Below are 13,644 nucleotides of genomic sequence, written 5' to 3'. Positions count from 1 at the left end.
TTGTGGGTGGAACAACAAAGTGTTGCCAGCCTCTACTTAACATGCAAGTGCCAGTGTTCAAAATAGCCCCCCTCTCCCAGTCTCCAGCCCTGTTCCCTGCCATTTCACACTACTGTGCTGTGGATGGTGACAGCAGCGTCATTCACACATGACAGTTGGCTGCTTGGCTGGTCAGAGGTGGGGCAGAAAGGCAGGGATTGTGCCGCTGCCGCTGCTTTGTGTCTCTACCACTCTGGATGACAAGATGGCAGCAGTGGATAAACACAAAGAGAGAAAAGTTTAATTTTTAGAAGGTAGCTGCCTTCTGCGTTAAACAGATGAGCCCAAAGTTTTAAACAACCAACTAAACCCATTTACGTAACCTAGATCACACTGTGTCTATCAACACAGGCCTACATAAGGACAGTAGATCAAAAGTAAACTGAGTACATGCAATGGCTTCTAATGATGTGGCTGAACAAACATCAAGACTTTGCAGCAGCGTAATTATGCAAAAAGTCTGGAATTGATCCCAAGTAGCAGCGTGAAAATCAATAATTAACACAAAGCACAAAGACTGAGGCAAAATCTGAAAAGAAAATTACAACACCTGCAACCACCAGGCTTCAAACACATCCCGCACAATACCAGCCCTCAAATTTCACATCACTGCACCCGTACAAGATAGACCTCCAGTACTTCAGGTGTGTTTGCACAATACTGCAAACACAGCAACTGTAGCTGCACAGTAAATGTCAGTGTTGACTTCATGCCTTTAGCGATGTACGACATAACTGTGCATCAACAGTACAACAACCAATACACCAAAGCAAATTCTGTGTATGCGAAAACTTGGCAGTAAACCAGCTTTTGATTCTGAACACCAGCGTCTGTCTTCGTATGATGAGCTACGATGATGGTTGCAAGAACAAAAAACAGAGCAGCCATTTTAAACTATCTCCCACATGAAATCAGGCCTGCGTCTGGGAAAGAAAGCTGCCAGACCAGATGGAGAGTGACAGTGAGAGTGAGTTGTATACTTTATTTTTAAATGTGGGGGCATTTTATGCGAATGTCTAGGTAATATTTGTCACGTCCAGCCTCCTCAGGAGTGAGAGAAAGGGAGCAAGGAATTCCCTGTTTGACAAGGGCAGAAAAGACCTACGCAGACATTGGGACAGGAAGTGAAATCATCACTAGCCAGAAGCTGATACATTTTGCTGAGACTGGTATGCTCTGTCTATTCTACTATTTACAATCAATCCCCAGACGCACCTCTTTCTCAAATTTACAAGACTAAGGTGCATGTGTAGCATAGACAGGCAGACATGCATAATAGATGAGTGTACAAACGAGAGCTATCCCACAGGGCTGATATTATCAGCAGCAGGTATTGTCGTATCACAGACGTATCGGCATCAGTGTGTACTGTTGGTAAGTAGAAAAAAAACCCATCCCAACAAAGAAATACTATTTAAAACTGTGTCATCACTACATAGTTTATCTAGCAGACTCAAATGTTTACAATACTTAGCAACACCTGAGTAGCTGTTTGACAGCTGAGCAGATCCTGGTGCCCAGTACGCTGATAGTTAGGGTTGTACCAGTCCCGTTTAACTTGGTTAGAATACCAAGTTCTGATTCAGTATCTATACTGTCATAGACACTACAGCTGCATTAATAGCCTGGCATCTAAACGTTGCTACAATTTTCATTTACTTCTAAAACTAAACCACAGTCAGCTATGAAAATATAAAAATAACACTGTGATGGCGGATTTTTTGCCTTGTTAACGTCTCTTGTCGTCCTCCATAGTTTTCTATTTTTATTCACTCGGGATGTCAATGACACCTGCATGACAGCTGGTATCAGCTGACATTTGACAGTGTTAGCCCAGCTGATTTAAAGTCTGGGTAAAACAAAAATTAATATGCGTTTCGAGTTTGTCACACCACAAAAAAATGTGTCACTAAACATCCAGGCAAATTTAAATGATTCAAAAAACGCCAATTAGGTTTGAAAATCGTGAGAAAATGAGCAGCATTCTTTGTTCTGAGACGCTGGGGGCCTGTCTGCCGAAGGCGCTGAGCCGAAGAACGAGCCGCTGCGAAGCGACACACTCTTTAGCAGCTATTTCAGCAGCACACACAGTCTGTGGTAGCACACCTCACGCCCCAAGCCAAAGAATGAGTGCTGACAGACTGTCATTCAGCAGCTAACATTAGCACAAAGCAAACTCCCACAGCAGTGAGCATTAACCACCAGCAGACTGGGTAGTTGATTCGGGATGTGAAACTGAACAGTATGTTAGTGACGACTGTTTTGCTTGTGTTAATATGACTGTGGCCTTCAAGTTGAGTTGTTTATTCATGTATTTATCAGGCTGAAAGAGCTAAGAGAGCTTGCTAAACGTCGAGAAACTCGCTGGTCATACATGGGGTGAACACTGATGCTATGCGATAGGGCTGGGCGGTATGACAAAATTTTCATATCACGGTTTTAAGAAAAAATCATATCGGTTTCACGGTATTTCACAGTATTTTGCTCAGGTTCGGCCAACTTGACATGCTGCTGTGTTGTGCTATGGCCTATTAAAGTGCCGGAATTTGTTATTTACCTGACAATGCCTTAACACAACACACGCTCCGCTCCATTCATTTGGGCTCCACTGACTGCGTACGGAAGCGACATGTAGAGAAGCCAGCGGGATTGTTTACCATTTGCCGAGCCGAGAGGCTGCATGAAATGTTAAAGCATTTTCCACCTAAGTTATTACATATATTTGAGTTATCTACAAGTTTACTGTACTGTTTGTCATCTACTCGCTTTCAAATGTCCGCCACGGACATTTACACAATGTCACGGATAAACATGGGTAAATGCATGAAAAAAAATCATCACATATCACCTCTGATAATGGTTTATTCATTTAAAAACACATTGTGCTCGTTTAGCACACTATTTCATGTAGTTTTTATCTGCTGGAGGGTCGCGTAGGGGAGCGTAGCGCGACAAAAATAGAAGAGCCGCGTAAAATAGAGAGTTGTTGCGCGACAGACGGGGGTTGTTTCATTACACAGTTTACAGTCTTTGCACGTGTGTTCAACAAGTATTTTCCAACATGTGTAATGTGTTTAGAAAGAAATCACTGACTTTGCTTTACCCGGACTTTAACACTCAAATATTTACAGCCATGTTGTCCCGTTAGGATGAAAAGATGCGTCAGAGGATATACAACACTCTTAATACTTATCAATGACTTTGAAAAAGTGTATTATTAAGCCTATTTCACTATTGGACTTGGTCCATAAAATCCAATACTAGCCTGCCTCTGGCATGAACTGAACTAACTTCTAGGCTTTTAAAGCCTTTGTCCATCCTGCGCACCGAAAGCTCTGCTTATCAGAATGTAACTTGGTCCACAGCCACAATACATAACATTTCATGGGTCACAGAGCCTCTAATAACCTGGTGCCAAGTGGGCCTTGGGTCTGATGACATGAAACGGAGCTGCACGTAGGCCAAAGAGTCGCTTGCAGGGTAAACAATCATTAATGTGAAGGATTGTCTCCATTGCAAGTAGGAGGCTTTAACTTATTTGTACACAAAGCTGTATTACAATTGGGTTATTGTACTCTATCATGCTCTATGGCTGCTGTGAAAATCTATCTTGCACCAGAACTTAAAAAATCTCTTTGCATTGAACAGTGTTTGCGGTGACTGATAATTCTGATAAAATAAATGCTTCCAGTAGGATCCAGTGCTTTTGTAATAACATGCTTTGCTGATATAAACCCAAGCTGCACCTACACTGAATTGGTCAGCCAGGGAGGAGGAGAAACAAAATGAACAGGGAGAGTAACACAGCATGTTGGGAAGTTCAGGAATCTCAGGATATGATGTAGTATTTGCCCAGGCCTGGAGGGAAAGAACAGGCGTCCCTCAAGTCTCGACAAGGAGAGGGGAAGGAAAGAAAAATGAGCTCTAGGAGAGATATTATCGAACCCAGAACAAAATGACATTGACATACTTATCATACTCCTGCTGACAAAATTAAACTCTCGAGTACAATATTACAAAGATTTCCCCAAGAAGCACCACTGGTCTTTTTAGTGTAAATTCTAGCCTCACACATTGTAAGCTCGGCTGATGCCACAAAACTGTACGTCAGTTCTGGAAAAATGAGAGTGCCAAGGAAGAAATGGAAATATAACACCCCATCTGGGTACTATTGTTCCCCCGACTCTGTTCCCTCCTGAACCCCAGGTGTTTATTTTGAATGGCAGCTCTCTAACTCTTGCTCAGATGCTCATTTCGTGACAGCTATTAAACCAGATATATGCTGCTTTGCAAACATTTAATACCCATCTAACAAATTCTCCCCTCTGCTCTTACAGCGGTAACTCATACAATGCATGGATGGAGCTCAAGGCTCTGTGAGCTCAGGCGCACTTCACTGTTGTGTTTATGACAGATGACATAAGACAGAGACCCAGAGAACCTGACACTGGATCCGCAGATAAAGGGTCTGGATGGATCATGGAGCTATTGTGGCACAGCGCTCCCAACAAAGCACGAAGGGCTTTGGAGTGGAGGATCAGATATATTTCATTTCCTGGACTCAGAAACACACAGACACATATTCAGATGGCCTGTCCCATGTGCGTGCATGTCCTCAAGATAGATGGCAGGAGCAAGACAAAGGAAAAGATATCTAGGTAAATGTAGAAGGTTCGGGAAGTTCACTAGTGACATACTAATAGAGCAATTTACCAAACTTAGAGAGCGTGGGTAAAGAAGCAATTTCTAAATTTAACATACATGTGATGTGTATCTCAGATGCAAAGGAGCTATTAATTCAAACCTTACATTGTTTAAGTATTTTAAGTGGTTGGCTACGTGTTTTCCCACCTACCTTGTATGTGCTATTAGCGTTTAAATGACACAGCAGCCCATTTGAACGGCCTTTGCCTGAAATAGTTTGATAAAAAGCAGATTTTAAGTATTCAGGTAGCAGACTGATCACCAGGGATGTTTAGCTTTTTCAGCGATGTGAACACACTGTTTCTACTGTTCAACTCACTACTGTTGGGAGTAACAATGACTTAGTAGCCAACAAAACTTTCTATGCTTGTAAAATCCTGGTATGATAAACCGTTGTGCAGTGCTTTGGTATCAGATAAGATTTTAAAAGCATAAATCTGCTATTTTCATTTTTGGCTCAGATTTCATATCTCACCAGTGCCTAATCTCCACACCCCCATCAACTCAGTCCTTTGCATTGTTAAACTGCAGAGCTTTTTTCTGTCTAAATGCCCTGTAGAGGGGATCCTGTTGGTGGTGGATGTGTGCCCTCTATGACATTTTCAGTCGATACAGCAGCTACAGTGCTGGTTGTGAGGAGTAGTTCATGATGCTATGTCAATCAAACATATATGCTGATTTTGAAGTTATTTTTGTGTGTCAACTTCTGTAGCTTTGCCAATCTCCTCCCTGCCTCTTGCCATATGTCCTGGCTCTCGCACAGGAAAATGGAAAATGTTTCAAAACAGAGAGATGATAAACAAAATGACAAAATGCAAATATTTTAAATCAACTCATTCTACAAAATTTTGAGAGCAGGAGTTTTTGGGATTCAAATTATTGCACTTGTCTGATCCACTGGACTAAAAATTGTTCTAATGAATGTACCACGGAGATATAGTTTTGCCTACATCAACAAGAGAGCACTCTGTATCATGTGATTAACTCTAGGCCATCAACTGTCTGTCTGCCTCTTTATCAACGCCACAATCAGTCAGACCTTTGTACTTAAATAAACTACATGATAAATGTACTGTGATAAATAATCTGAGCCACGGATCATTGCAGTCATCTAGATACTTGACTGTTTGCAGCGCCAAGTGTTTCACAAGGTCCCTGAAATCCTGGCTAACTGGGTTGGACTTTGCCCCCGTGGAGTTTGGCTGTAGATATTTCATGTCCAATTTAATATCAGACTGGCTGCCTGGCATGTGCACTGTGAAATGATACAGAGACATTTGTAAAAAAGCAACAGGGTTATGTGACAAGCAGTGAGGGTCCTGGATGCTTCAAACATGTAAATTATTTTGAGTGGGTAGAGGATGAATTACAGTAACATGCAGCAAAATGTGTGAGTGTAAATGGGGGAGACACAAGTGTCTCTCTGAGTGGTTGCATGACCACTTGCAGGGGTGCTAACAGAAGAGTTTATATTCAGCTGAACACGACGCAGCGCTGTTCATGCATATTAACCTTGATGCTTTTTTGCTTGTTTCTACTCCCCCTCCCCCATCTGGACCTCTCGCATCACTGACCCTTGCCTTGGCCTGGCAACATTTTTTGTTTTCTACATCACGAAAAGAACAGGACTCTCACTGGCTTGCTCTTAGGTTGCAATGACAGCACATATAAACAAAGAAAAATTTGGCATCTTCTCAGACTGCCATCAACTGTATGACTACGTTGACTGTCGTCACCGCACTGTGAGAAAACACCAACTGTCACACTGTGACTGCAGGTCCGTTTATTAATGATGCCCATTGTCCACAGCGGATGCAGGAGTGTGTGAGTCATGATCAGAGCATGCATGATGTACAAGTTACTCCAAAACATGAAACTACTGTATACTACAGCTCTGCATGAGAGGAATTAGAAGAAAAATAGGAATACAAATAGAATAAAAAATATTAACAAGACCTAATGACACCAAATAATCAATATTATTGGACACAAATCCAGACTGGGGAAAACAAGCAAACAAAACCTGAGAAAAATTTAAATTACAACTGCTTTTCTTTTTTAGAAAAACACAAATGTGAACTGAACAAACAGCTAATATCTTCACATTATGCTTGATTATATTCAATGCATGCACACTAATCAATATATATCCAACATATACTTTATCTACTATGTTATTTGGTGTGGATTGGCAGGAAATGCTATTGGTTTTGCACAAACACTGCATTCCTGCACACTGGTTTAGAGTAATGTAATGAATACTGCCTTCTACTGTGTATTATTTCCATACTTCTCTGTATCCTGCACCTACCAGTTTTCTGTGTGTTACTGTAGTGCAAAATTTACCTCTTGGATATTTTAACCTTTAATCTTAAAGCTGGAGAAAAGAACTTTTGTTTCCCCTCTCTGGCAGTGAGAGTAGTTACGCAAACACTGTCAAAGCATGATGACGTATGCCCTCAGGTGAGCTTGCTGCATCTTCCTCGTCCCCAGGAGCGCTCTCGTTAAGTATTTTCTGGGCTTAAATCCTTTGAACACCAAGTTTCTGTTAAATCTGCAGTATCTACTCTTGAGACGTTTCTTGAAGGATTTTCTGCCATACTCCTAGCTGATAAATCGCTGCTATGGTCTCTCCCCACTTCCTGCCCTCTTTAGCTCTGGCCGGTTGATGTAAAATGTATTACTTCCGGTGTGCCTGTGCGGGAAAGTTTCCACAGGCATCACAACTCCAGTATATTACAGTAAAATAGAGAGAGCTTTTGCTGGTGGCGGATGGTTTAATCACCACTGTGTGAACTTGTCTGACAAGGACTTGAATGTAACAGACGTTCATTTATATGCAAATGTATTAATTATAAAATGCAGTGTATGATAAGGAATATGGTGAAAAAAGATGAAAACAGTAAGTTGTCATTTTGTCACATTTAAAAGATTGGGTTCCTTAAATCAACACAGTAAAGGCAGTGCCTTATCCTGCACGAGCTTCCTTTTGACGTTTTCACTGAACAAACAGGAACCTACAGCAGTAAAATGGCACACCTCAAGGAGTGGTGGGATCCACTCACAATATGGCACACAGTGCAGGCCTGGGCCTATATTTAGATATATACGTGTACTTTGGCTGTTGGGGAAAAAGCCAGACGAAGCTTTTATGTTATTTATTTGACTACTTAAAGTTAGACATGAACTTTTGTTTGAAAAAGAGCGGCGGAGGCACAGCTGCTGCCTGAGGACTAAACACTGCCGTGTGAATGTGCAAGAGATGACGAGGTCAAACAAAAGAACATTCCTGAAAAAAAAAAATTACAGAACATCGACACACCTCTACTGCATCAGTGTAAATTTACAACCATCAATCACTACTATTGGCCATGACAGGGCACACTTAAACCCAATCTGAACACAGCGAACAGCTTGTTAGATTTGGAACTTGAGAAAAATGATGTTGAAACTTTTGCGAATTAATCCTGGCAAACCCTGATGAACTGACATGTTCATACAGGCACAACAGACAAGTACAATAAATAGAAAGTCATTTACACATGCAGAAACACACACACACAGTGGGCATGTTACCATGTCTCCAGGGGTCCTTTGGCTCCACTGCTCCAGAGATAATATCCTCATCTGAGGGAAACGTCACCCTTTTGCCACTTGGTTTGTGTTTATCGTCCTCCTCCACTGAAGGGTACAGTCCAGCCTGGTTCGTAGCAGAAGCTTCTGTGATGCCTGTCTGGCTTTCATCTGACGGTCTCTCTGCCATGCTACCAGCTGGGACATCCTGAGACGTGGACTCTGAGTCTAAAGTATTGTCTGAGAGTGATCTGACATTAGTCGATTCAGCCTCCAGCACCCCACTCTCGTCAAGACTCAGATCCACACCCATGTCCATGTCCCCACCATTGTCCCCTTCTCCCACAACAAACGTTGCAGGTTCAGGGTCCTTATCCTCCTTCATTTTCTCCACCCCAGTATTGTCCTTGTGCTGCTCATCATTAGAAAGTATCAAGTCTGTGGGATTCACAACAGCAGGGGTGTCTTGACCACTGCTCTTTCTATTTCCATTGACCTCATCAATTTCCAGTGTGTCTTGTGCCTGGTGGTTGTCCTCCTCGGCTGTCTGAAGGTTGTCAGTGAGCTGAGGCATCAGGTGCGTTTCAGAGGCCTCTGTGGGAACAATGTTTTGTTTCTCTGTGGTGCTGTCCGTCATCAGTTCAGAGATCCGGGGCGTGACCCCTTCTGTGTTGTTGGTAGTGTTGTGATCATCGTCTACGTTACTTTTTGTCTTGACATTGCACAAATCTAAACGCTGCTCTTCGATATTCATGTTTTCATTTCCAGTGGAACTCAGTCTTCAACTGTGCCAGACAGCCTAGATAATATTGGGTTAAACAGTAACTAGGAACCAACTGACATGGATAAGCCTGTCTCTGTCCTTTGTCTGATAACAATAAATGTGCATCTATCTTAGTCCCTAACTGATCAAATTATATTCAAGTGCAGTCAGAAATATACCTTTATCTAACTAGTTTGTTGTAACTGGGGCGATTTGTAGTTTTCACAGACCTCAAATCATAGGTGACTTTGGTGCATCCTTAAAATTAGCTATTTAAAGTGCAGTTTCACACAAATATCAATACAAGTAATATGTGAAGTACATACTGTTTCAGCTATTATTTGTCTGCCAAACCAGGCAACTTTGCTCAACTATCACGCGGGCAGGCAACCACCACCTAATAATTTCTGCCAACCGTGTCCTGTAGCTCCGAGAGGGAACCGTCGAAATGCTCACCAGTCGTCAGCACATTGCCAGCACTATTTAAGAGGACTAGGGCAGTCAATTGAAACGAACAAGCCACTCAGGGTGCCTCCATTACGCTAGCAAAGTGAGCTTACTGCCCGACAGCAAACCGATTCATTTGCATGAATTTGAGCGAGCTAATGTTAGCTAGCTTGCTAAAGTTCTTGCCCAACAATGACGTCCAGGCCCGTCAACGGTCGCATGCCCGCTTCTTTAAGTGAGCCCGACTGTTTCTCCCCGACAAAGTCCATTCTCCTGTGTCAAGAGAAATATTTTTCCGGCTGTGGCTCTTGTCTCACCCTCTGTTGTGCTGCAACTCGGCTCACATCACAAACGACAGGCGGTAGCCAGAAAAAAAACAGGCGTCACACTCCGAGCAATGAGCATGTCTCGGTGGCTAACGTTAACGCTCCCGAACCGTGCCGAAGCTACAACCTGCCGGTACTGTTAACGCTAACTGTTATGAGATTATAACAAAATGTTCCCACCGCACAGCTCTCGCAGTTGTCTCTCTATCCGGGAGAAGTACGTTGAACCTGTTTTTGTCACAGCGTTACCATTCGCTAGCTTGTTGAAGTCCAACAACTGTTTGTTGTTCACACGTCTGACGTCAGCACGTCGTGACCCACCGGGGTGCGTTCAACACACGCACTGTTACAGAGGGTTGCAAGAAAACATACACAGCGGCAATATTTTAAAGATTTAAAGGAATATTTAGGTTATAGCTCACAGGAAGGCTTACTTTAATTTTAATTCTTCCACTCCAATGTATGTCTAGGCTTATATAGAATTGATTTGATTATATTACTGTACAAATCCCACATACGTGAACAGGAAATGTTTCAATTTTGCCCACATTTCAAAGTTTGTTTTTCTGTTTATATTATCTAACTACAAGGAAGGCAGTGACCAGAAAGAGGTCAACAATGTCATGAGAAACCCACTGCCAAACATCACCAAAAGTTTAAGCAGTAGGCCTGTATTTGATTATATTTAACTGTCTGCTTGTTGTTCAAGTTGTGATGTGTGACTGCTGCACATCAGTTTTGTTGAGAAAATCTTTTGTCAAGTGAATTTGAAAGTGCTTGCTTTAGTGGAGAAACAGGGCTCCAAATGTGCACATCAGATAGTCCCCAAACCTTCCAAGCTGTTATATCTTTAGCAAGCACCATGCATGTTTGTCTGGCTGGATTGGGGTTTAAACGCTCAAGTTCTTAGGTGGGAGATTGCTTTAAAAAATAATTTTGCACTACTTGACACTGTCAGGAACTCTTTTATAGGCCAATTAAGACCTAACAGATTTTTAAACTACATTATTTTCAAGCTAAAGTTTGCTTATCTGCAAAGCTATAGAGCAAAATAAGCTTGAACTAGAGAGTTTCACAATACAGGGCTTCTACCTGTTGGGATGCTGCATGCAATTAAGTCTGAAAATCAGGATGTAAAAGACTACATGTTTGACTTAACTGGAGAATTTGTAGCACATGCATAGCTAAAAAGTTATCTGGTTTAATTAAAACCATCTTAATTCAAACATGGGCAAACCTTTTCATTTTAGATACAAGAAGTGTCCCAACTGCATTTCTATGGCAACAATTTGAACTTTGTTAGAGATTTGAAACTAAATGCAAGCTTTCCCCAGCGAGAACTTTAAAGCCATAAAACCAAATTATGGATCGTCATAATTTATAGACTACCAATAAAATAGACTCCCTTCTTTTACCATGTCCTTTAAAGTCACATATGTTGGCTTGAACACATCCTCCAGTTTAAGGAGGAATCTTTACTGCCAACAGAAGGGGGTGACATGGGCTACATTCAAGATTTTTAGCAAAATCTGAAGTGACCATGAAGTAAACAGCATCAATAAACTGCTGTGACCAGTTGCCCTTCCTTAACATGTGGAATGATGATATATTGTGGGGAGCTAAAGCTTGAAATTTAGGACAGAGTTGACAACATTAAGGTCACTGAAGCAAAACCAGTGTTTCTGTGTAAAGAAACTCATCCAAAAAGTTATGTCACTTAGATTCCTCAAAAAGCATGAGACTTCCTTGGCTACAGGAAACAGGAAATGAAGCATATTTCCTCAACATTCAGAAATTTGCCCAGCTCATTTCAGCTGCCATCAAGACACATGTGGCTCTTGTAGAGCATTTTACCCAGAGTGACAACTGCTTCCACGGCCTTACTGAAGTGTAAAAAGACAAGCATACTTTAAAAACACTTTAATAATAAAACATTTGTAATAAGAACTTCTACATCCACAATTAAAACTCCTGAGACTGAACATCTTTAGCTGTACTGTCATCCCTGGGCGCCTTGGTCTTCTTGGGGAGAAGGGTTGCCTGGATATTTGGGATGACACCACCCTCTGAGATCGTGACCCCTGCCAGCAGTTTGTTGAGCTCATCATCATTTTTCACTGCCAACAAGATATGGCGAGGAGCAATGCGCTGCTTCTTGTTGTCACGACAGGCGTTTCCGGCCAACTCCAGGATTTCTGCGCAGAGGTACTCCAGGACGGCTGCGAAGTACACCGCAGCGCCATTGCCAACTCGCTCAGCATAATTGCCTTTCCTCAGCAGTCTGTGGATGCGGCCCACGGGGAAGGTGATCCCTGCTCTGGAAGACCGGGACACTGAAGACTTTGGTTTGGGTGCAGCTTTCTTCCCACGGCCAGACATCTTTAGTCTGAGTTGAGAGAAAGGTAATTTCAAATCAATTTACCTCCAACTAGAGAAGAGCAAGTAATTAAAATAGCAGCTGTGTTTGGACTAAAGGCCTACTGAGGTCATAAGGCTAAATGGCTTTCAGAGCAGCCTCCACAAACATGTTTTAACTTTAGAGTCAGCACCATCTTATAATGCACAATATAGCAAAAGATAAGCTAATTCTAGAATCACATCAAACTTGCGTGAACACTCACCAGTATCCTGCACTTCCTTCAAGTTGAGACAGCCGCTTCAAACTGAGAGACTAAACACTGCCTCTATATGAGTGACGCAGTAATTGTTGATTGCAGACACCTGGCTCCTCTGCTACATGGAGTTGATCAGCTTTATCTGACAGCCTTATAGACTGTTTGAAATCTCACACATAGCATTGAATAACACTGCAAACTGAGACTTGTCTTAGTTGATGCAAAAGAGTAAATCGTGCTTTTCTGCAAAAACGCACAGTTCCCAAGGAGAAGTCCAAACACCAAACACCTGTGTGAACTAGACTGCCTGAAAGACGTAACTGCACAAGCAACACTTGTAGCTCTATGGTAATTATACTGTGAGTGGCAGAAGGATCACCCAGATATGCTGATGATATGTGTGTTTAAATTAGCAGAGAAACCTATTCAAAAGTACAGCATGTAACTCTGCAGAGAGATAGTTAATTGTTGAGTCTCATTCCCAGGAGTCAAACACCAATGGCTTCAGCTGGCAGTCAGACCAAACCACCAACCCAAAGCGACAGTATTGGATGACCTTAGTTGAAGAAAGACTATTATTTGAACTCATTAAACATTCATTCATTCATTTTCTGTAACAGCTTATCCTGTTAGGGGTCACAGGGGGGGTTGGAGCCTATCCCAGCTGACACTGGGCAAGAGGCAGGATACACCCTGGATAGGTTGCCAGACTCACAGGGCTGACACATAGAGACAGACAACCTGCATGCCTTTGGACTGTGGGGGGGAAGCTGGAGTACCTGGAAAAGGCCCACGCTGGTACGGGGAGAAGAGGGGCCCCCCTACCCTGGGTTCGAACCATGAACCCTCTTACTGTGAAGTGACAATGCTAACCACTCGAACACCATGTCGCTTATTTGTTTATTTCTGAACTCAAAATTCAAAGTAAGTTTCAATCATAGATAGATTACTGACTGGGCCTACTGGACCCAGGCCTAGGGGCCCAAAGTATGTGGGGCTCCTCGGCCTTCACCTGCGAAATGATAACAAATTAACTGGTACTGACCAGGAAGAGACCCAAAATGATCACTGAAAGATACAAAGGAACTGCAAAGAGACACAGAATAATTAAAAAGGGGCAAAGGACCAAAATTACACACACTATGAGTACAAAGAGACAAAAAAAGACACAAAATAA

General features: G+C 42.3%; 2 protein-coding genes across 2 annotated transcripts in view; both read right to left on the bottom strand.

The window, feature by feature from the left end:
- The window catches only part of ppp1r37 (protein phosphatase 1, regulatory subunit 37), a 57,299-nt gene extending 47,154 nt beyond the window's left edge, over positions 1–10,145 (bottom strand). Inside the window, exon 1 of the mRNA XM_050033265.1 lies at positions 8,320–10,145. Within this exon, the coding sequence (XP_049889222.1) occupies positions 8,320–9,070 (751 nt within the window). The 5' untranslated portion in view covers positions 9,071–10,145. The remainder of the gene's footprint in view (positions 1–8,319) is intronic.
- A 1,615-nt stretch (positions 10,146–11,760) lies between these two features.
- LOC126408496 (histone H2A) lies at positions 11,761–12,520 on the bottom strand. Its single transcript, XM_050074072.1, has 2 exons — positions 12,474–12,520; positions 11,761–12,238 (listed from the first exon to the last, which is right to left on the bottom strand). The coding sequence occupies exon 2, from the start codon at positions 12,229–12,231 to the stop codon at positions 11,815–11,817; it is 417 nt and encodes a 138-aa protein (XP_049930029.1). The 5' UTR covers positions 12,232–12,238; positions 12,474–12,520; the 3' UTR covers positions 11,761–11,814.
- Positions 12,521–13,644: the final 1,124 nt, after the last annotated feature.

The sequence above is a fragment of the Epinephelus moara genome, chromosome 2 (assembly GCF_006386435.1).
Source record: "Epinephelus moara isolate mb chromosome 2, YSFRI_EMoa_1.0, whole genome shotgun sequence".
Lineage (NCBI taxonomy): Eukaryota > Metazoa > Chordata > Actinopteri > Perciformes > Serranidae > Epinephelus > Epinephelus moara.
Note: the sequence above shows the minus strand (reverse complement) of the source record. Positions and strands in the feature narration are given on the sequence as shown.

Excerpts from the sequence above, each read along its gene's own strand:
- LOC126408496 (XM_050074072.1), bottom strand. The coding sequence starts at position 12,231 with ATGTCTGGCCGTGGGAAGAAAGCTGCACCCAAACCAAAGTCTTCAGTG.